Genomic DNA, 25,000 nt, shown 5'->3' with positions numbered 1-25,000 from the left:
CGTTTTCCTCCACCACTTCTCTAGTCTGAGCGCTGCTCTCTCACCTGTCCCTGATTGGCAATCACGACACACATGTACCTAGTTACCAATTAGGATGCTTCTGTTACGTTTTGTGTTGGCTTGGACCCCAGGATGCAGAGACGGGAAACGGCGTACGGATACACTTTCATGAGGGAAGACCCAAAGGTAGTGTAAAGGGGAATTGTACAAAAAAAGCAACCAGGCACAGGAAACATAGGAAAAGCTATGCAGCAAGTTTAGTACAAAACAAAATGATCCAGCCCTGTCCTCTAAGAAGCAGCCTTATTGGCAACCAGGGACATGTGAGGGAGCCAGGGCTTTGACTAGAAAAGCGGAGGAGGGAAACAGGAAGTGGAAACAAAAATAAGAGCACTGGACAAGAAATAATACAGAACAAAAGGAAACCGATAAAGTCCCAACTGTCATGTGAGATCATGAGAACCATTGTCCTACATGAACCAGGAAGGCGGTTGCTAACAAGCTAGCAGGCGGACAACCAAACACCCTCCACAAGTGTTTATGCTCAGCCTTGGTGCAGTTTGCAGTTTTATGTATTCATAAAAGTTTTGCTAAAACAACATATCTAATGGTGGCTTTTGCACAGTACTGTCCATGCATCAAACAGGTAAGCAGAAAAAGGTCTACATAATTTAAAAGTTAGACGTGCTCACAATTTAATTTATTAATTACTTTTCACTTCCCATATGATACCGATATTGGAGCCTTGAGAATTGTCCGATACCAATATTGATCCCATTTGATATCAGCACAAATCATACATACTTAATCCGTGTGAAATGTTAGAAAAGGCTTGATCAAATGAATTACTTAGGTATGAAAAACAGTAGAAAGGCCTAGTGGCCACAATAATTTACGGTTAAGTTAAGGTGATGACGAGGTAAGTTGAATGATGCAGACATGTTTGTTTCTGGATACTTTCTAATACACTTCTGTCTTGGAGACTTTGTGTCTGTAAGTAGTGTTCAACTCAAAATATTATTTGATACTTGTTTGTATTGACACATGTTTTAGACTACAATATTGTTCAAATAAAGACACTTATTACACACTTAGTGTGTGCTGTTGAGTGTTTAGCTGGTGTCTAGCTGCTAGCTCCAAGTAGTCTATAGCCTAGCATGTTTACCTTTTGTAAATGACTTCACTAAAATACAAGAAAAGTGAAGTGAAGTGAATTATATTTATATAGCGCTTTTTTCTCTAGTGACTCAGAGCGCTTTACATAGTGAAACCCATTATCTAAGTTAGATTTAAACCAGTGTGGGTGGCACTGTTGAGCAGGTGGGTAAAGTGTCTTGCCCAAGGACACAACGGCGGTGACTAGGATGGCGGAAGCAGGGATCGAACCTGAAATCCTCAAGTTGCTGGCATATCCTCTCTATCAACCGAGCCACACCGCCCCATAGACCAACCGTTTGTGCTTATTTGGGGATGTTAAAGGCCTACTGAAATGACATTTTTTTATTTAAACGGGGAAAGCAGATCCATTCTATGTGTCATACTTGATCATTTCACGATATTGCCATATTTTTGCTGAAAGGATTTAGTATAGAACAACGACGATAAAGTTCGCAACTTTTGGTCTCTGATAAAAAAAAGCCTTGCCCCTACCGGAAGTAGCGTGACGACACCGGAGGAAGGGCTGCTCACATCTGCACATTGTTTACACCAGCAGCGAGAGAGATTCGGACCGAGAAAGCGACGATTACCCCATTCATTTGAGCGAGGATGAAAGATTTGTGGATGAGGAACGTGAAAGTGAAGGACTAGCGTGCAGTGCAGAACGTATCTTTTTTCGCTCTGACCGTAACTTAGGTACAAGGGCTCATTGGATTCCACACTCTCTCCTTTTTCTATTGTGGATCACGGATTTGTATTTTAAACCACCTCGGATACTATATCCTCTTGAAAATGAGAGTCGAGAACGCGAAATGGACATTCACAGTGACTTTTATCTCCACGACAATACATCGGTGAAGCACTTTAGCTACTGAGCTAACGTGATAGCATCTGGCTTTACTGCATATAGAAACAAAACAAATAAGTCCCTGACTGGAAGGATAGACAGAAGATCAACAATACTACCAAACTCTGGACATGTAACTACATGGTTAATGCTTTCCAGCTTGGCGAAGCCTAGCAATGCTGTTGCTAACGACGCCATTGAAGCTAACTTAGCTACGGAACCTCGACAGAGCTATGCTAAAAACATTAGCTCTGCACCTACGCCAGCTCTCATCTGCTCATCACGACCCGTGCTCACCTGCGTTCCAGCGATCGACGGTACGACGAAGGACTTCACCCGATCACCGATGCGGTTGGCGGCCCGGAGACGGAGGAAATCAAGGTGAGGTCGTTCGGCTAGCGCGTCTGCTATCCTCAAAGTCCTCCTGGTTGTGTTGCTGTAGTCCGCCGCTAATACACCGATCCCACCTACAACTTTCTTCTTTGCAGTCTCCATTGTTCATTAAACAAATTGCAAAAGATTCACCAACACAGATGTCCAGAATACTGTGGAATTTTGAGGTGAAAACAGAGCTTTTTGTATTGGATTCAATGGGCTCCGAATACTTCCGCTTCAACCGTTGACGTCACGCGCAAACGTCATCATATCGAAACGTTTTCAGCCGGAAGTTTGCCGGGAAATTTAAAATTGCACTTTATAAGTTAACCTGGCCGTATTGGCATGTGTTGCAATGTTAAGATTTCATCATTGATATATAAACTATCAGACTGCGTGGTCGGTAGTAGTGGGTTTCAGTAGGCCTTTAACTGGCTAACTAATATCTTTCTCTTTTAAGACATGTTTATGTCAAACCTGATCATGACAGCAGTAACACCTCTCACCAGACCAATCAGCTCTTCACATCTATTATAGGTGTACCCTAACGGTTTATGCTGTCATACCTTCATCCAGAGCATCTGAGGCATCCGCTTCTCTCTTTCTTCTCACAGCTCTTTGTTTCTCTTCTAATCTTTGTTTTTCAGAGTTTGCTTCATCCCACCGTCCCTCTTCCATTAGCCTCTGGTCTGGTCTCAGACGGCTGTCGGTCAGACCCACTGCATCGTCCGGCTCGTTCAGAGTCAGTGCCAGCGCTGAGAAGTGGTACATGTTCTCCGCATTCTCCCTGGGATACAAATAAGAACAGCAGCTTGACTATGACCGAGCAAATAAATTCCACCTTTCCATGATATATAAGCCCCAATTGAGTGTGCATGCTGTCTAATGAAGCTCATGAGACACGCTCTTACGGTAGAGGATACTTCTTCCATAGTAGTTTGGGGGACAAGGTCTGATAGATGGTTTTCTGCTTGCCCTCTGATCCGCTGCCACCTCGGCTGCTCTGAATGATCTTGGCACTCTCAATTTTCTCATCCCACGTACCCGACAGAATGTAATGAGCCTTGTCACCACTATCAGTCACCACACCTGTGACCTGGAAAAATGGGAGATCACCTCACAAGTCACTGCATAATTATAATATGAAATCCCATTCCCCCCCCCCCCCCCTGTAACACGGACCAAACTGTTTAAGTGCACAATCTAGTAATTTCAATGCAAAAGCTGTATCACATGTATTGCCTTTAGAAATATAACAATAATTTCCACTGCAATTAACATACGGTAGGTCTGTCTAGTGATTTGGTCAGTGGATAACTTGTAATGAATTTGGCATTATTCTCCAGCAGGTGGCAGCATTGCACAAATTCAGGACTTTGGTCGCTACACTATGCTTGCAGAACAATCTCCGCAAGAAGAAAGAATAAGGATTTACCTTCCGAGGAACATCCCTGGAGAAATAACTGTAGGGGGAGAATTTGAGTGTGCAGGTCTCTTTGGTCTTGTGATTCACAATCTCAATGTCCCCTGACTGCACACACACACACATGTTCATACACAATAATCATTGTTAGTAAATCCCCCAGCATGTATTATATAAACATTGTACTGTACATGGCGCTGCCTTACTTTTTCCAGGGTCTAAATACAACATTGAAAATGTGTGATTTTTGTACATTTTCTTATTTTTCTCACTAGAAGGTGCTTTTACATAGATATTAATGAAATACGTACTAAACAGGTCATCATTTACATCACAGAAATAATATGGCTGAAAAGCCAAACAAGGCCATTGCTCAAGTTTGTTTGACTTCCAATACCTATTGTGTCATACTGCAATTTTGCAAATGACTCCATGTATTTTTAGTTCCACACTGTGTTGTCTGAATGTTCTTTGACAGCACACTCCATATATATATATCAGCTGCATCAACAGAAAACACTGGGAAAATACAGGCACTGAAGTGTAGCTCCACAGCGTGTATAATTGGCTGTCTCGCAGAAAGACGAGGCTTTTAAATGAGTGCATGATTTGAGATAAAACCTGCGGGTAAATCCCCATAGACCTTGACGCTTCTTTTTCATGTTTCTTCACAACACATCACTACCATATCATCTTAAACACCCAAAGGCTACTTTGAAGGTAATAAAACTGCAAGGACTAGCTATTGATTAGTAGTGCTTGTAAACAGACCTGGTCAATCCACAGCTTGCCCACAATGATGTTGTGCACAGTGGACGTGACTTTTCTCCACACATAGTGGTTGCCACTTGAGTGGAACTTCAGGTGAATGGAACCTGGGGATGTAAAATAACAAATTAAAATTATGATATATAGTCTATATTTTGATAGTGCTAGTTATAACTGCAGATCTGAAAATGCAATTATTTGGTCTAAAATCTGCATCCATTATCTGCTAACATGGTTGATCAAGGTAGAAGGGTGCAGTTGTTACAATGTTGTCTGGAGAAAATACTTGATGAGCGATTATGTCAGTAAACTGGCCATTGTTTATTTCTTCTTTTGTATGTACAGTACGAAGGGGATTCATATGGCCCCATAAGTCACGGTTTACCTAACACATGAAACGTGACGAATTGGGTGGTTGCCCTATCCTCTTAGGCTGCCAGACGACAGTCAAGTCAAGTCAAGTGAACTTTATTTATATAGCACATTTTCAACAACTTTTTAGATTGAACCAAAGTGCTTTACAGGTTAAAAAAGCATGGAGCAAACAAAAAACAAAAAACTAAGCAAAACAAAAAACAAACAAAGAACATAAACAATGAATGTGCTAAACAAGATAGTGCAAATGCAATACGGTAAAAGGGGTCGAATAAAAAGTTTAAAACAGTATAGAGTGTTGAATATTTTGAAATGTGTTTTGTGGCAATTCCAACATTGAACACAGCGTCAGTTGCTGTGTAGAGTGGCACTTCCCCTTATTTTCAGCAGACTGCATTGCAAAATGATTAACACCCCCACCTTTCTCTCACATGAGATTCACCCAGGAATGGGGCCATATGAATCCCTTCCGTACTGTATGTGGGTTCATACAGACAGGCTTGTTCTACAATGCAAGTCTTTATTTGTTTAACACAACCAGTTTCTCGCAGCCACAACCTGTGGCCGCATTCCGGCCTTCAAAGTAAAAGTAAGCCAGTATAATACATAAAACACCACACTTTGTCTTTTTATAACTATGGCCTTTTCCTTTTCCCTCGCCCTACACTTAATTTCCTTACTTGAACTAACATTCTTTAGATGGCTTACTTGGTTATTTTTACACAACCTGTACAGACTTAAAATCTTATTTTGAAACTGTGGGCGGATGTTAGGAAGGGGGGCGTTCCAGTCTGCGAAACCAGGAACCGCCACCAAAACGAGAACGACCATTCATGGCCAAAGTTGGATGACATTAGCTAAAAGAGACATCCCATTCTCAACCACCTCTTATATGAACTCAGCCTGTCTGATTGATAACATATTTCACTATGAACACTTTGTATTCACTGTAATTTCTGGACTATAAGCCAATATGTGTACAACATAAAATTTGTCAAAAAATTAAGTAGGTGCAGCTTATATTTAGGTGCGCTCTATAGCCCAGAAATTATGGTGTTTTCAGATGCAGAACACTTGCCGGGACAAAGAGAAGAGCCATGCAAACCCCATAGACTGCGTTCATACCTTCATTGGACTTAAATGATCAATTGGGAAACTTTGCAGAACTGAATTGTTCGGACTATCAGCCGCTACTTTTTTCCAACCCTTTGGACCCTGCGGCTTATAAAACGGTGCAGCTAATTTATGGATTTTTCTTTGCTAACGACATTAAAGTTCTGTATTAAACAACTAGTTTTCAACTCCGACAGAAACATTGGAAAAGTGTTTTATTGTTTGTGCTATGGCGCCATCTTTTGGACGAGTTCACTCACTGCAGGTGCTGCAGTTCGAAATGTACTTCCTGTTTCGTCCCCTGAAGCCGAAGTATATCGCGCTTTGTCTACTATTTGTCTATAGCAGGGGTGTCAAACGTACATAAAGGTTTTATCCGGCCCACGAGATGAGTTTGCTAAGTATTAAAAATAAGCTGCCATTTTTGAATGAAAGAAAATACTGTTGTAAATATGTCCACTTGATGTCACAATAGCAATTATTTGTATCCCCTGCCGCTAGAGCGTGCATGACTACACAGGGGGCAGAGTTATGTGCCCTGCTAAGATAGAGGACTAGGGACACATTATCTGGGCGCACATAAATATGCTGAAATAATATGTATCCCCTTTCAACTTCATGTGTGATTAATGAAATAAGTCCAAATTCAAAGTTTTGTTGTAGATGATGCTACGTATGTACAGAATAAACCACATGATGTTAGTACATCAGTTGAGGAAAATGAGGAAATAACATTATTAACATCCTGTAATTTGATTTTGATATCATTATTCATTCTGTCTTCTGATAGATTAAAAATGAACATCAACGGGAGTATTTTAAAACTCTGCCAGACTCATGTCCACCTATTATCACATCATTTATTCAGAAAGTATGAATAATGACACATGAAGAGAGAATACAGTACTATTTAACGCCACAATAAAGTGTAAAAAAAAAAAAATATTATAGTTTGTTTTGAGTCAACAAATAGTTTTCAACTCCAACAGTTATTGTTGGTACTATGGTGCTATCTTTTGGACGAGTTCGCTCACTGTAGGTGCTGCAGTGTGAAAATGTACTTCCTGAACCTAAAGTATATTGCGCTTTGTCTACTATTACTACTACTATATTGTATACAACTGAAAAGTTGGACCAATCTATAAGACTGAAGTTGTACCAATTTATAAGACTGGAGACAAACACCAGTTTACCAACTACAGACCTGTTTCCCTACTGCCAGTTTTCCAAAATCATGGAAAAACTATTCAATAATAGATTGGACAAATTTATCAATAAAAGTGGAACGCTCGTGGAGAACCAATATGGATTCCGAGCAAATATCTCAACACCGATAGCATTAATCAAAATAACAGAGGAAATTACCAATGCAATAGATGGTAAAGAATGTGCAGCCGCAGTATCTAACAAAAGCATTTGACACAATTAATCATGATATTTCAATTTAAAAAAAATTAGGAGAGAACCCACAGAAGCTAATACAAATAATAACAAGAAATGAACAAATAAAAAATATGGTTTGACAAAAAACAGACTATTCTTGAATCCCAATAAAACTAAAATAATGCTAATTGGTAACAGTAGAAAAGAAAGTCATACACAAATACAAATAGACAGAGTCGACATTGAAAGGGTAAAACAAAGCAGATTTTTGGGCTTAATAATAGTTAATAAAATGAACTGGAAATCTCATATAAAAAATATGCAACACAAGGTGGCACGAAATATTTCAATAATAATAGTAATAATAATAATAATAATAATAATACATTTTATTTATTATAGCGCTTTTCAGAGCACTCAAAGACGCTTTACAGGATAAAAAATAAAAATATAAAACAGTATAATAACAAACAATAATGAACAAAGCAAAATATGCTACGGACCAAAAATCACTCCATATTCTCTACTGCTCGCTAGTGTTACTATATCTGATTTATTATGTAGAAATATGGGGAAATAATTACTAATGTGCACTTTATTTTCTAACCGTGTTACAAAAAATATCAGTTAGAATAATACATAATGTTGGATATAGAGAGCATACAAACCCTTTATTTATTGAATAAAAAATATTAAAATTCAACAAATTGGTAAATTTGCAAACAGCTAAAATTAAGCACAAAGCAAACTATAACCTGCTACCCAAGAATGTACAACAATTCTTCTCAGCTAAAGAGGAGAAATATAACTTTAGAGGAAAAAATAACTTAACACAGTTGTATGCACGTACAACACTTAAGACCTTTAGCACATCAGTATGTGGAATTAAATTATGGAATGGTTTAAGCAAATAAATTAAACAATGTACTCATATGATCCAGTTTAAGAGGCTGTTCAAATTAAAAATGCTTACAAAGTACAAGGAAGAAGAATTGTGAGAAATACCTTCAACCTTATTGAAAACGGGATATTCTTCATCTCAATATGTTAATCATGACTGACTTAATTATCTATTGCAAGAACTACTGTATTAATCATTCACTGATGTAATTGTTTTACAAAAAGAAGACAGTAAATGAGCATATGTATTTGTAAATGTTCTGAAGTGGGAAAGGGGTAGGATTAAATAAGCTTTGCTTCTTCCTACTACTTTTTGGACATGATGTAAAGAGAAATGATATGAAATGATGTGTGATGTAATATATTGTAAGTGTGTTCATGTTCGAAATATACTAAACTCAATCAATCAAATTACTGATTGTGCTTGTTCCATTTTTAACAAAAAGAAAACAATCTGAAGTTGCCTTTTAATTTTTAGGTTAACATGGCATGATTTTACCAGTCCGGCCCTCTTGGGAATAGATTTTCCTCCATGTGGCCCCTGAGCTAAAATGAGTTTGACACCCCTGGTCTATAGTGTTTCTGCTCGAAAGGATTCTTCATTCATCACTCCAAGCCTTTGTAAGTTTTACAACTAAAACAATTCATACTGACTAAACCGTCACAAGTGTGATGTCTGTAGGAATGTTTTCATGGATATTGTACGTGCTATCGTAATGTAATCAAGCTAGCGTCAGTAGCCTTAGCAAATACGCTAACACGTTTACAAGTGTCTGTGTTAGTATTTTTAATTCACAATTGCATTATTTTGAAGTGTTTTAGTTTCGTAAATTTACCAAAATGTCACTGTGGAATTACTGAGTCGGTCTAGCTCAGGGGTGTCAAACCTATTTTAGCTCACGGGCCGCATGGAGGAAAATCTATTTCCACGCGGTAAGGTGGAAAAATCATGGCATTAAAACTTAAAAAATAAAGACAACTTCAGATTGTTTTCTTTGTCTTACTTTGGCCAATCACAAATATCAAATAATCCGCTTGGCAAAACACTTCAAGTCAGTTGAAAATTCTGAGGAAAGAATTCTTGCCTTTTCAGAAACACCATGAACTTAGACTTTGTCTCAGTGTATTTACAAACCCATTAAACTTTAAGTAATTCCTGTTTAGCATTCTCATGTTGGGCAATTCACCATTAAAAACGTTTGGAAAAGCAATTGAGTGTTTCCTCAAACCGCCGCATTGGTGAAATCCGTAAATGCCACAACACATTAATTTATCATTATTCAAATAATACAAATATAATATAACAAGCAGATGGCACCATAACAATCAGCAAAATGACACCGTAGCCGAAATCAAGGTAACTTAACTACAAACTTAATCATTGTGAACATGGTAGATTTAAGCATAAAATAGAACAAACCTTACAAATGTAGAAACGCATTTTTACAATGGAGTTCAGGGTGCGCATCGTGCATTTAACCAATTGCAAGCGCTGCGTGGAACTCTAACTAAAAAGATGATGTCATATTGACTTAAATCTTGGCATCTTACCGTTTTGTTATTTTATCCGTCGAGTGGATAATTTACAATGAAAGAAGATATTGTGCGTCGATACTGCCGCTTTCTGCTGCCAGGCGCATCTGATTGCTTGCACCTACACTGATTGGAGTAGCAGCAGCCAATCCAGAGGGCGCTTAAAGTCAGCTAACAAGTCATATTAAAACACTGTTATATGTGACGTTGGTTATACTTGAATTGCTTTTGTGAAATCCAGTGGACACATTTAGAACAGCAGTTTCTTTCATAAAAAAATTGCAGCTCATTTTTATGATTAGCAAACTGATCTTGCATGCCGCAGTCCAGATTAAACCTTTTCGTAGGCCTGATACGGCCTGTGAGCCGTACGTTTGACACACCTGGTCTAGCTGATTTCTGTTTTGTTTGATCAGATGTTTTACTGCCGTGTAACAAGCATTGTTTGGAAACAGGGTATGTAAATAAACATTTACAATATTTTGTACCGGTATATATCTGCGATTTATAGGCTGGGGCGGCTAATATATGTAAGCATATTTATCTCTTCTAAAATTTGGTGGGTGCATCTCTATAGCCCGGAAAATATGGTTATTGTCAGATTTCCATCTTTGCCCACTATTCTTTCCATGAGAGTTATAAAAGTTGGCAACACTGGTCCCTTCTGCTCAGTCTCCTTATTCTCTGGCAGAGCAGGTGCATTATAACGTGTTTGTAGCACCAACTCTATTTGTGGTGGCTGCCTACAGATAACTGAATGTTTGAGAAACACTGAATGTCTCACCTAATGGCATTATGGAGAGGTATTTGCCACGAAACTTGCTGGCAATCGTAATTTCCTGCCATAAGGTCCAGCCTCGTTGGGAAATCACATGATGTGCTGCTGCAGGGGGGTGATGGCTCACCTTATCAGAGAGAAGGATTGAGACTTTAATGCCATATGAACAATTAGTAAATATACACTACCGTTCAAAAGTTTGGGGTCACATTGAAATGTCCTTGTTTTTGAAGGAAAAGCACTGTACTTTTCAATGAAGATAACTTTAAACTAGTCTTAACTTTAAAGAAATACACTCTATACATTGCTAATGTGGTAAATGACTATTCTAGCTGCAAATGTCTGGTTTTTGGTGCAATATCTACATAGGTGTATAGAGGCCCATTTCCAGCAACTATCACTCCAGTGTTCTAATGGTACAATGTGTTTGCTCATTGGCTCAGAAGGCTAATTGATGATTAGAAAACCCTTTTGCAATCATGTTCACACATCTGAAAACAGTTTAGCTCGTTACAGAAGTTACAAAACTGACCTTCCTTTGAGCAGATTGAGTTTCTGGAGCATCACATTTGTGGGGTCAATTAAACGCTCAAAATGGCCAGAAAAAGAGAACTTTCATCTGAAACTCGACAGTCTATTCTTGTTCTTAGAAATGAAGGCTATTCCACAAAATTGTTTGGTTGACCCCAAACATTTGAACGGTAGTGTACATGTAAAGTAAGGCCCTGTTTACACAACAAGAACAATAGTTTTGGCTGAATGACATTTCAGTACCAGAAAATGAAACAAAATAGAAACAGGCTCTAGAGTGTGAAGATTTGAAATCGCAGAGAAGGGAAAAGACAAAAAGTGCATTATAGTTGGAGTCAATTGCTTAAGCACGGACAACAATAGCGGACTCCAGATTACTCATACTTAAATTGTGGATTTATTTCATTATCACTTGTATCGGACGAGCCGACCTATACACAATGAAGGGGAGTTGGAAGGCAATATTATTGATGTCTATGTTTGCTGTAGTAGCCACGCCAAGAAAGGAAGTGTCTCTTTGCATCTAATCACACTGCCTGTTATTTAAAAAAATGCCAAAGTTGTGTAAACAGAGTGTGACTGTATGTGTAGAGCAGTGCTCTCACCTGCTCACACAGTGAGTGGTAGCCAAACTCTTCGAGGCGATCAAGCTCGTAGGTCTCACCCAGTAGTGGGTTGAACGGTTTGGCTGTCCGGTGGACAGTAGTGGAGTAGGAAGAGACGGAAAAGGCAGCAACCAGACACATCTGCTCCAGCGAGGATTCACAGCGTGCCGCCTTATCCAAAAGCTCGTGATACTCCAAGTCTTCTGTGAGACGTTGCAGCATCGACAGAGGCTCATTGAAGTTCACCTGCAGGAGGGAAGAGGGAAGGCAAGAGCGTGAACGTACAGTTCCTAAATATACATTTTTGAAACAGAAATCATAATAAGTAGAGGTGGGAATCTTTGGCCACCTCACGATTCGATTACGATTACGATTCAGGAGCTACGATTCGATTAAAAATCAATTATTGATGTATCTTTAATTGATGTATATCAATTCAGTTTTACTTTTTTTTCTCGTTTCACTAAATAAGCGTTTATCACTTGCAACTTTTAAAAACATAGCATTTAAAAAAAAAATTCCCATCACATTCATTAAATTCATGGAAATGTGTGCAAAGACGGAACATAAGTGGCCTATAATAAAAGGAGCTGGCCGGATCTCTCGGTGAGGTGGCTTGCTGCAGTCCGACAAATTTTAGAACTGTCTGCATTACTTTATTTACAATAAATAAATGATTATCGAATTGCAATGCATCTAAAAATCTATTATTTCTCCCACCTCTAATAATAAGCCGTGTTCACTTACAGGCATGGGGATTTTGGAAAGCTCCTTTCCAATGCAGTTCTTCATGATACTCCACAAATTGAGGGAGTAATTAGGCTTGTCAGGGACACGAGTCCGCCGCTGTCGGCGCGGCTGCAGCTCCTTCCCTGACACATCGTTACAGCTTGGGGACATCTGAGGAAGGACATGAAAGAAATGTGTATATCCATGTTTGACATGCATAGATACAAACTTTCACAGCATGAAAAAAACGTCAAGTTAATGAATTAGCAATTTTAATCGGATATGAAAGGAAACAGAAGACAGCTAACAAGCAGCAAGGAAGGTGTGAGAGGAGCAAATGTTGCAACAGCTATTTAAGAAATAAAAAGATGCAAATGGTTATCTTAAATTCCACAGGGGTGACAATAAGACTGTGGCGAACACAAAAAGCCTCAATGTGTCAGCATAGAGTGAATCATGTCAAGTAGCAAGATGTAAAAAAGGAGCCATGTTCATATGTTCTATTCATAAATACCATCATATTCCAGCAACAAAGAGTTCATGTTAGTAGTTACAAGTGGGGGTGTCCCAGTTCAATATTGATATCCAATAGCAACAAAAACAATATTTATCGGATGCTATCGGCTTGCAGCTATAATATCCGATATAAGCGCCGATACAGGCAGTCCTGCAGCATGGTAACTCGTGCAAAGCGAGACACCCAGTAAACATCCAAATGTCCTCCAATAAGAACACACGGTTGGTCTTTTCTTGTGTTTTAGTCAAGTCATTACAAAAGGTAAACATGGTAGACTATAGTCTACTAAGATGTAGTAACTACACAACAGCTAAGCACACAAGCAAGACATATTTAAAACGCGTCCTTCATTGAACAATATTGCAGTCTAAAACAGCACATTTGTCAATACAAACAAGTACTATAATTATAGTTGCATATTACTTAAACATACAAAGTCTCCAAGGTAGAAGCATATTAGAAAGTATCCAGTAACAAACGTGTCCCCATCATTTAACTTAGTACCGACCAAAGGTAGAAGCATATTAGAAAGTAATCAGTAACAAACGTGTCCCCATCATTTAACTTAATGCGCCATGACTAGGGATGATATCGTTAGGATTTTATCAATGACGATACGCATATTGATATTCCTTGTTGATACCGGTATTCATGGGTACTCTTATCGGTACTATATGTGATTTGGTGGAAATAAATATATGAAAAATGCATTTTTATTAGCATTATTATTAGAACACCATGTAACATCTCACAGCAGGGAAGTCTTTTATCAACACCTGCTTTTTAAAAGGGGAACTACACTTTTTTGGGAATTTTGCCTATTGATCACAATCATTATGAAAGACATGACGACGGATGGATTTTTTTTAATGCATTCTAAATATTAGATAAACATAAATGAAATGGGAGCCAATGGGAAGTCCACTATTCCGGCTATAACATTTAAAAAATAACTATTCAAAAAGCGCCAACAACATTTACACTTCGTGACTTGAATATTAACCAAGTATTAATGATTTGTGTTTTTTTCCACAAGGATTACAAATAATTTTTCACCTAAATGGGAACATCTGAACATCCCAGCAGTCGGCATCCAAATGACAGCAGGCCTTGTACAGTAGGTGATGGTTTATTATGTTTGTTGGCTCTCATGAAGTCTGCAGTAAGTAATAATCGGTGATGAAAAAAAATGAAAAAAAGCAAACATTGTGATGCGTTTTTGAAATTAATGCGCTGCCTATTCCTAAACACACTAACTCTTATTAGAGTGCGTGACTTTGGCAGACTTTTGAGGACAAAATATTGTGTTATAAACTCTTGTGTGGTGTTTTTCGGTGTCTTTTTTATGCGTAGCAGCGGCACCTGATGCGAATGTGACAGCGTGTCATATCTACAGTATGGCGGTCAGCTAGATAAAAAAAAATACCGCAAGCTTTATCATTTACCCAGAATCTTAACAGTCCTCCTGGACCGACCCATATAGGAACTGATACCAAAAAAATACGGATACACGGTATTCATCCCTAGTCAGGACTTTAACTTAGTTAATGATTGTGGTGTCACCAAAAACAATTACCACTCCACATCAATATAAAGATAGCATAAGTCAATTCACAGCTAATAATAGTTTATATTTTTTTTAGTTCCGACCATTGTTTTCGGTCTGACTAATTTCACTTAATAAAGTTTATTTATATTTATAAATTATCTGATTGGGATTTTATATGTTTTATCCTTTTTATGGGGAACTTAGAGTACATGTACTATTTTGTGATCTTGGCAATGTTTGTGATGCTTCTTATGTGGTAGGTCTTTGTATTGCATATCTAAGATGTTACTTTCTCTGTATGTTTCAATGGATGTCCTGATCTTGCTGGCTTCAAAACAAGTTTACCTTCGGGTATTAATAAAGTAACCTAAAGACTATAAAAATGGGACCCATAACCTCCCTGCTTGGCACTCAGCAACAAAGGGTTGGAGTTGGGGGTTAAATCACCAAAATGATTCCCGGGCGCGGCACCGCTGCTGCCCACTGCTCCCCAAGGGGATGGGACAAATGCAGAGGACAAATTTCGCCACATCTAGTGTGTGTGAGACAATCATTGGTACTTTAATCTTTAACCTAACCTAACCTAACCTAACTTTCCACACTACAAAATAAACCTGTAACTATGGTTTATATCATGTTAATATTGGTATCAGCCAATAATCAAGGTTTCAATATCAGTATTGTATTAGAAATTAAAAAAAAAGTTGTATCGAGACACTTATAGTAACAATAAATGTCAGAGCTAATTAGTTAAAACTTTTGGGCAAGATGTGAGTTTACATGGTCATGCTGGTTCCAGTCATAGGCATTCCCTCCGCTTGCTCCGCTTAAACTGCTCTGAGATTGCCTGCAGTAGGATGACAAGATATTTAACAGTCAGAAGCTGCAAACTTGGTGAATTACATGTGTTAGATCCATTACTAAGTATGTTGAGAAATGAGTGAGCGTGACCTGCGCTGTGTGGTCACTGTGATAAATGCAGGGGAATCCTCCATGGCGTCAAAGTATTCCTCATCTTCATCACTTGCATCATCCTTAAGCGGCCTCTCACTCCCTGTTGTCCGGCGGTACATACAGTGCATATTAAAATCCAGGAAGTCCAAACACAACTAACTGGAATAACACATGGTTACCCGTTTGCCTTCAAGAGTGAGCAGTCGTGATGGGTTTTACAATACAGAAGCATTGATGCATTATGAAACATAAGGACTGATACTGTGCTCTTCAATACCTCCGTGTGTGTCACTTAAAGAAAAAACAAAAACATGTGGACGACACAGTTGCTGTGCTATTTAACTGTCAAGCGGCAAACTGTGATTATCAGGGGCGTGCTGCTTTTGACATCGGTTTTCGTCGCAATTACTCATCTAAAAGTGGTAAGTTATATTTTCCTTTCTGCACAGCTATTCGTTTAAAGAAAAAACTATTATATTTTTTAAGTATTAATTTTATTTGCAAGTCAAATATAGTGACTTTTTAATACAGCAGATGGCACAATAAGAAACACCAACACTGTATCAGTGCAGCATCAATACAGTCAGCACACTCACTGAGGCGTCATTTACCCATCACCAGTAAGTCGTATCCAATCATATAATCATGGCCATCAATTAATAAATAATCATTTGAATTGCTAATGTTCCCACTGGATAAAAAGGCTGGATGGCGCATGCCACTCTGGGAGTTCTGGCAATAGCATTAAACATACATGGAATCATTAAACAAGGCTGTGCCCAACAACAACATATCTGAGGATGTGAAATGCGTTTGATAATTGCCATTATCCATTAAGCCACAAATGTAACAGTAAAGGTATGGGCCACCTGATCGGTATGCCTTCTGTGTCTCACAAATATGTGCCACAATTACAATATACTATGAACTAGGGCTGTGCGGTTATATGACCGAGATAAATTTCATGTCGATTACAGTGATCAACTGTAACTCGATCATACATGGTGGAAATGTCTGTAAAAACAGCCGATCACAGTCAACCTTTTCCCGATCAACTTCCAGAATGACAGAATGACCGTGAAAAAAGCTTGCATGATAAAACTAGGCCTGTGCATAATTACAAACGCAGGTGAGGACAGCGAAATAAATGTCAGCTATGACATTGAGTTATTCTCCTAAAATGATTGTATTGTTGAGGGGAAAAAAACTAACTCAACGTCGGTTGTGTGTCGGCGTGATATGGGGAAAATTAAGGCAATCCATCTATCCATTTTCTACCGCTTGTCCCCAATGTGTGCAAATGCAAGCTGCACAGCAGACATAGAATATTAGACGTTTCGCTGCTATTAGCAGTGCGGCTAAATAATTTTATTGTTACTAAAGATGATGCAGATTTGCAAGGAGCAATGATGTATGTAACATTTGAAAATGGTAATGTTTACATTTTAAAACATCTTAATTATCCCCGACGGGGCAATTTGTTTGAGTGTTACATCACTGCACAAACAATCAGCACTGTAAAATAGTTCATTGTTATATTTTATATTCTTTTTAGCGCTGTCAAGAAGAACAATTTCACTCATGTGATTCGTCACAAAAAATTATCGCATTAACAATGAGTAAACATAGATGGTAACCTAAAGAGCGGCGGGGGTTGCTAATGCTATTGTCATGTCTGTTCATGTTTTTGTTTTGGTCATGCGTCATGTCTGTTCATATTTTAGTTTTGGCCATGTGTTTGTTTTTTGGACTCTTTTTAGTTCCTGGTTGCACTTCCTTGTTTGGTTTGGTTTCCATGGTCACCCATTAGTTTTCACCTGTCTTGTCACGCACCTGTTTCACGTTTCGAGTCACGCACCTGTTTTCACTGATCAGGTCACTATTTAAATCTGTCTGTTACTGTTGTTCGTCCTGGCGTCCTCACACTATTTCAGCACTCTGCTTCATGTCATGTCACAGTTCTTTGCCAAGTAAGTTTTGTTCATTTATGCCACAGTTAGTGTTTTTGTTTAATTGTTCATAGTTTCTGCATTTGTGTATGTTTTGTGTTTATTACTAAGTTTTGTATTTCCGCCTTTGTGCGCGCCTTTTGTTTTCCTAGTCAAGTTTTTTACCTCCACTGTGAGCGCCTTTTGTGTATTCCTTTTTTTTATTTGTTAAAATTAAAACATGTATTCAAATTCACGCCTTGCCCGCGCCAATTTTCCTTTGCCTTCTGGGAGAACAAACCACGCCATGAACCAAGTTGTGACAGCTATACGGTCAGTGATTACTGCAGGTCAATGACTGGTGTCCTTACTGGCAAAATTCACTCCAAAATAACCCCCAATGAGACTATACATAAAACTGTTACCAAGTTTGGAGCAAATCAATTGCGTGCATTCAAATAAAACATACATTTTTTTTTCCAGGGTGACATTCTGACAATAAAATTGCATTTGTGTCTTTTTTAAGGTAATATAAATTATGTATTTATGTATTGTGTGATTAATCAAGATTAAACCAAATTCATAAGTGTGATTAATCTGATTTTCAAAATGTATCATTTGACAGCCGTATTTGTTTTGTTTTACTGTTGTCTGTCATATTACTTATTTTGCTTTGGTATTTACTCAGTATGTTCATAACAGGTTCAACTAATCTCTAGTTTTTAGTACAGCGTCCTTAAAACTGGCAGCTTAAAAACAACATAGAAATTGTGATGTTAATCGAAATTGGATGATGTAATTAAATGTGTCCAGCCCCACATGAACTCAATGGCGTAATTGTAGTAGTCAGTTGTAATATTATTACAACATCCTAAATAGACAGCAGAGAGACGCCACATGATGGACTTATTTAGCTTTTATCTTAGGAGAACATAACAATTTTTTCAAGCCTGTAACTTTCTGCTTCTTAAGACTGATACCAATGTATGTATTTACAGTGTGTATTATGTATAGTTGTATCTACAATTTTTTTAAAAGTAGATTTAAGAGTAGTTTGTGAACACCTGGAGATAAGACGGATTCAAACAAATGTGGATATGACAAACTGTACCTGTACAGAGTTGTCCTAACCAAACATGACATCACTACTGAGGTAGTGCTAAAATCACTTGATCCTTTTGATGTGTCAGAGCCGTAGTTTAATATGTTTGCAGGGCATTTGGCACACGGGATGTCTTCTTCTGAAGGAGTACAAACGGAGAAACAAGCGGGTCACCTAGGCCTACCTTTTTTGTTGGTAGGGGCCCGTGTTGTGCTGGATGCAAGTGCAGGTGCCTCTCTCCACGCTCGCTCCAGACTGTTGTGCTGCTTGGCTAGCTGCTCAATAGTCTCCTCCAGGTGGGTGCGCTGCTCTCGCTCATATTGCAGCGCCCGCTGCCACTTCTTACTATGACTTTCAGCCAGCTCTAAGAAATTTCGACAGGCCTGGGGAGTGGCAGGCACAAGAACACTGTTATTTGCCATCACTTGCACTAAAATATGACATTGTCTTGGATATGTATTGCAGTCTAGTAAAAGACTGATCCTGTTCATGTTCCTTGGAGCAGAGTGTAAACAAAGAGAGCATAGTGAACGATGAGCTACACTTTCAAGCTTTTTGTTTTGTTTTGTTCTGTACAGCCACTCAGGCCAATCCTATTGTGGATGTAGATGCCCCTATTTGCTGTACAGATTTACTTTACAAACGTGTGTGATACTTCTCTTGTTGCCTTATTTGTATTGGACTTTATAAAATATATTTATAATGTTTGCCGCAGGAGGGGATAGAAAGAACAAAAAAAGGAAGACAGAGGGGGAAATTGCGGGGACAAGAGGAGGATAAGACAGAGAGACAACAACAACACAACAACATCGGCAAATACAATGTACAAATATGATACAAAACTTGATAGCAAAGGAGCAATTATTGAAGTAAATATTAACACAGAAATGACAATGAACATTATTGCAGTACAAATGGAGCAGAAAAAAAATACCAATAGAAATAGCACTATTGACAATGAATAATAATAATTACATCTATTATCAACAATACAATTGTTTCAAATGCAAGAATACATTTATGTAATGATAACTTGAATTACAAAAGAAAGCAGATAAATGGAGGGGAAGAAAGAGAAGCGAACTGTATTAACCTTGTAGATTGTTATTGTCACAATATGTTAAGCTTTGTCAGTGTGCTGTGTTTAACCCAGTTTTCCCTAGGGGAAGTACGTTGATATATGTTTGATGAAACGTGATTATATGCATGAGTGTATGTACTGTATATGGCTGTATATGTACAGTTTGTGTATTGTATGTTTGTACAGTGAATGTGCGTGTGGATGTATATACCGTAAGTGTATGTATGTATTGTATTTGTGGATGTATCTGGGAGTATGTACCTACACTTTCAAGCTGATTGTTTGACAGAGGACATTTGAGTCAAAAGGGAACATCATCAATTCTCCTGTGCCCTGACTGCTGAGTTAAAGAGGTTACTTCAGATCACACAGAAAGAACTTGTCAGCATTTGTTGGCAGTGCATCGTATGTCTGATGTTCCTGTCACACAGTAAGCACAAAGGTAAACGAACCAAAAATCCTCAGAGCTGCCGACATGCAATAAGAAAATGTCACGTGATGGTCAATAAACCATCACAGGAGGGGCAGCTGGACGAAGGACCTCCAGCATTTCTGTATTTTTGAGGAACTTTTCAACATTCTTTTACACAGGGAGGTTGTTCCCATCAAGTACAAGGAATCAGCTCTTAATTTGGTTGATTACTCAAACACATTATACTGTAAATGCTTCTATTTGCGGATTTGTAGAGCCTCCCCTATAGATGATCGGACTATACAAAAGCAAATACCTGCCTGTCAAAAACATGCAACATTGGTGTTGTTGCTCTCTCATGCAATTGACTTGTTAATAATTTTTTGTATGACCGGTATAAGAATCGTTAAAGAGGTTCATTTAGCCTACTAATGTGTATTTATAAATACACATATAACACGTCACAGATGACGTCACACTAACATCACGTGACACCTCTGAGGAAGGCTGCAGAAGCAAGATAGCCGAAACTTGTCAGGTACAAAACTTTACCTTACTAGCCTATATAAATCAACTATTTATAAAAAGGTATAAGAATCGGCAGCATAAAATCTTGTTCGGAATATCCGTTATCCAATAACAAAACAACTAATTCATAAAATTCCAATTGATGTCATTAACTAACCAATGTATGCATAATTTAGGGCATAACTGTCAAATAACGGTCAATAACTGGTAAAACCAAATAACCAAAACTATTTTGCTCAAAAAACAAAACGATATGACACCCAGGACTTGAACTTACCTTCAGTGGTCAAACATGAGGCGTCTGAAGGGCAGATGTTAGTGTTTCAATTGAAATGTTAGCGATGCATTTGGCAGAGTACACTTCCTCACATACGTCTATGAAACCAACACCCACTTAAAAAGGTACGACAGTTCCACATTTTTAGTGCTGAGTCCCCAGTCCGAACACAGACTGCATGTGACTTCCGGTGGTGGAGGACTGTGTTGCTAAAGGCGAAAAGCAGGACACGATACGAGTCTTCTGACATACATTAGCAGACTAAAATGGTATCTGTTCCCATCAGTCATTAAGCGTACACGTGTACATACACACACGTGGACGTTTTGCGAATGTCAGAAGTTACCTCACACCTAAGTGGACAACAATGTAATCAACTACAGCCACAGTCGGACCACATGGATCACTTTATTCTAACTCCATTGGAAGAAGCACTTGGAAGTCTAAACCGGCAGCTAAATACTGTTATCTAAGAGGCACCCGCCCTACTTAAAGACAACCATTTACAAGAGTAACATGACCACAGGGAGTTTAAGCATGCACTGCCCTCTTGTCAGAAGCACATTCTTGGCAAACCTAATGGCATTTCAATAGCTTTGACCATCCAGTAGGGATTGTCCTGTGACTTGCCCAATAAGCTGACATTTCCCTTACTGGTTAGTTTTAAAAAAAAGGGACGATGCTATGAAAAAAAAGCTTATCTTTTTGAGCAACAGCTTTGCATGCAAACTCCCATCTTAAAATAATTTCTGACACTGTAGTTGTTATGAACTGCTTTCAAATAAACTTGCAGTCTAAACTTAAGCCCTGTCAGTGAACATGATATTGGACCTAAATATAGACAGACAATAACCAGATTTGATCACAGAATAAACAAAGCTATAAAGACATAAGATGATCAACAAACCTTGTGCAGTCGTCTGCTTCGTGTCAAGTCTGTGTTACTGTAACCCAGAAAGCTCTGACCTTTACCAGTCAGGGGGTACTGGGATTTAAAAGAGGGAAAAGGGCTATTCCCCACCCTCACACACACCCATGATCAAATTTAGTGTCACTACTTCAACACCTCAACTTTCCTATTAAGCTAAACTACAACAACTTTCTGCAAACAGAGGTGCAGATAACAAAAGAGGTGCAACTTAGATCCAATAGTAAGTTTCTGTTATTTTAATTAAGCAATTAGTATTACTCCTTATTTTACAAATGAAAACAGTACAGTGGTACCTCAACCTACGAACATGTTGCATTTTACGACCAGGCTCGTAACTCGGAATTCTCGTATCTTCTAGCAGCCCTGCCCATTGAAATGAATGGAAATCAATTCAAACCATCCACAACAGCACAATTTAGAAAATTGAACATGAATTTTAAAAAGAAGAAACTAACTTATAGAAAATAAGTTGTTTTTTTTAAACAATACAATAGTAATACAAACTACTACAGTGCAGTAGTATATTAATATAACAGGGTAGATGGATAGTGGAACACTACCAAGGCCATCAGGCAGTGGTCGAGAAGACTTTACGCTTTTAGAATAGGCTGGATAGACTTTTATTTATCCCAGAATTACAATTAAATTATGTGGTTGCAGTGCAGAAACTAAACATACAGAAACTAAAGTAGTACACAATGAAACTAAAGTAGTACACAATGAAACTAAAGTAGTACACAATAAAAAACTTAAACTTAGTAATGAATAATAAATAATACATTTAAGTACCACCGGACACTGGGAGCACTTTCCGGTTGAAGGACGCTGTGTAAGCTGTATTTCTGCTTAGGGTTTGGTTTTCGATGGTTGGAAAACAAAGTTATTTCAACCTCTAGCCATAAGTTAATGCTAGCAAATTAGACAAGATGTTTTAGGGAGGCTCTTACGGGGTTCACTGTGTCATTAACTACGCCAATTGGTGGCTCGTAACTTAAACTATGCTTACAATTTGAACATCAAAAAGCCGCGAAACACTTCATATTTCGAGTACCTTGTAAGTAAAGCTACTTGTAAGTTGAGGTATCGCTGTATAATACAAAACAACCATCTCCAGCGCAGTTTTAATTGGGAATTTTTAACCAAAAATATAGTTCAGAAAGGTACAAAGTGTGTTGTTAACATGGGGCTACTCACATTGATCATAGCATTGGAAGTGATGCGAAAAAGGGTGGCTCTCTCGTTGACTGCCTTGATCTTCTCCCCTCCCTCCACAGGGACTTTTAGGCCCTCAAGTTCGCTGAGGGAGCGTTGCAAGGCTGCCCCGTGCTTGGCAATCAGGTCGTTACAAGTGCTGAGGTCATCGAGCTTGCTCACAAGAATCTTTAAAGTTCCCTGAATCTCGTTGCGGTTGGACTTAGATGCCGGCACCTCGTCTTCCGATTCATCTGAAAGACAAGAAGGGTTATTTGTTTAAAACCATGTGCTGTATTGCTATATATTTGCTCAACCTCATTGTCTTCCTAAATTACCATTTCCTAGTGATATAATACAATAAATGTTTTTATGTAGACAATCAGCCTCCTCTAACATTATATACTATGTCAGGGGCAATAGGAAACACATAGCTTGTGTTCATACCAACAGGACTTTGCAGCAGCAGCTCGTGTTGCCAGTGATGTGGCAAAAGAGAGGTTACTTGAGGTTAAAAAGAAAATCAGCCGAGAAGCATTACTCACATCTGCATCCTCATTGCAAGCATGCACACACACACACACGCACACGCACACACACAAATAAGGTGAAAGTCCAAAGTTACAATATGAAGAGTATACTGTGTGTGAGTATATATATACATAGATATATATATATATATATGTATATATATATATATATATATATATATATATATATATATACATATATATATATATATATATATTAGGGCTGCAACAACTCATCGATTAAATCGATTATAAAAATAGTTGGCGATTAATTTAGTCATCGATTCGTTGGATCAATGCCATGCGCATGCGCAGAGGCAATTTATTTTTTTTGTTTTGTTTAAAAAAAATGTATTTTATTTTTATAAACCTTTATTTATTAACTGCAACATGTACAAACAGCTGAGAAACAATAATCAAAATAAGTATGGTGCCAGTATGCTGTTTTTTTTCAATAAAATACTGGAAAGGATAGAAATGCAGTTTGTCTCTTTTATCCGATTATTAATCTATTAATCGAAGTAATAATCGACAAATTAATCGATGATCATATTAATCGTTAGTTGCAGCCCTAATATATATATATATTCGTTAGGTCAGGAAAAAAAACAGAGGCTATTTCATCCCTACAAGCCTGTTTCGCAGGTTTCCCTGCTTTTCAGAGGAGTTTATTCAATAAACTCCCCTAATTATATACTCCCTAATTATATAAAGTCCCAAACATACTCGGGCGGAACATTCATGGACCGTAGTCCGCGGAGGTCCAAGCGTACTCAAAACAGACGTTTGTCAGGCCTTTGCTCACTCGTGTCACACAAAACACTGCTCTGTGTGTATTGTCAATTATAGGGCCAATGTATGAATGAAATGTTTTCCATGACTCACCTCTTGGACAAATTCTGACACATTTGATGTCCACGGTCGAACTGGCAACAACACCAACAATTGCAGTTGGTGGTGAGCAATTGACATTGAGAAGTCACCACATTTAAACGGACAATATCAAAAATGTGCAATGTGTAACAACTACCTTTAAAAGCAGTTGATGCTTAAATTGGGGTCAAGAGAAAAGTGAAGGGTGAATGTCAAGAAGGAGATTTGAGAAGCAGCAAAGGCATGAGAGAGAAGAATGGGAGGGGGGGTATATCACCATGCCTCCATTCCTGAGCTTCCATTTCCACTAAGAGGTAACCAAAGTTCAGAACGTGCTCGCAAATTGCTGAACTGAAGCCTCTAAATTCATGTGTGAACCAGCAGTGGAAAAACTTTTCAAAGACATAGCACACAGCAAGCATCAACTGTGGGGTCACTAACTCGTGGACCGTGGTCAGGGTTCAGACGAACGCATCTTTTATAGACTTCACTATACTGGTTATAGACTGGCTATATCAGTACTAGTTAATCATATCAGGAAATCCACTGATTTATGGCATGTGAATTGAGCCATCACACGAGAAACTACTCAGCCAATGAAATTGTTGC

At 38.3% G+C, this 25,000-nt stretch overlaps 1 protein-coding gene across 2 annotated transcripts in view; it reads right to left on the bottom strand.

The window, feature by feature from the left end:
* osbp2b (oxysterol binding protein 2b) overlaps nucleotides 1-25,000 on the bottom strand; it is a 92,018-nt gene that overhangs the window by 8,365 nt on the left and 58,653 nt on the right. For both annotated transcript variants that reach the window (XM_062051338.1, XM_062051339.1), the window contains exons 3-13: nucleotides 22,992-23,242; nucleotides 18,753-18,951; nucleotides 15,536-15,638; nucleotides 15,365-15,431; nucleotides 12,537-12,689; nucleotides 11,790-12,035; nucleotides 10,660-10,780; nucleotides 4,575-4,678; nucleotides 3,816-3,911; nucleotides 3,292-3,476; nucleotides 2,947-3,167 (exon numbers count right to left, since the gene is read on the bottom strand). In XM_062051338.1, coding sequence (XP_061907322.1) covers nucleotides 2,947-3,167; nucleotides 3,292-3,476; nucleotides 3,816-3,911; nucleotides 4,575-4,678; nucleotides 10,660-10,780; nucleotides 11,790-12,035; nucleotides 12,537-12,689; nucleotides 15,365-15,431; nucleotides 15,536-15,638; nucleotides 18,753-18,951; nucleotides 22,992-23,242 — 1,746 coding nt within the window. The remainder of the gene's footprint in view (nucleotides 1-2,946; nucleotides 3,168-3,291; nucleotides 3,477-3,815; nucleotides 3,912-4,574; nucleotides 4,679-10,659; nucleotides 10,781-11,789; nucleotides 12,036-12,536; nucleotides 12,690-15,364; nucleotides 15,432-15,535; nucleotides 15,639-18,752; nucleotides 18,952-22,991; nucleotides 23,243-25,000) is intronic.

This window comes from Entelurus aequoreus, linkage group LG06, assembly GCF_033978785.1.
Source record: "Entelurus aequoreus isolate RoL-2023_Sb linkage group LG06, RoL_Eaeq_v1.1, whole genome shotgun sequence".
NCBI lineage: Eukaryota > Metazoa > Chordata > Actinopteri > Syngnathiformes > Syngnathidae > Entelurus > Entelurus aequoreus.
The sequence above is the reverse complement of the archived record's forward strand: the minus strand, read 5'-3'. Positions and strand labels throughout refer to the sequence as shown.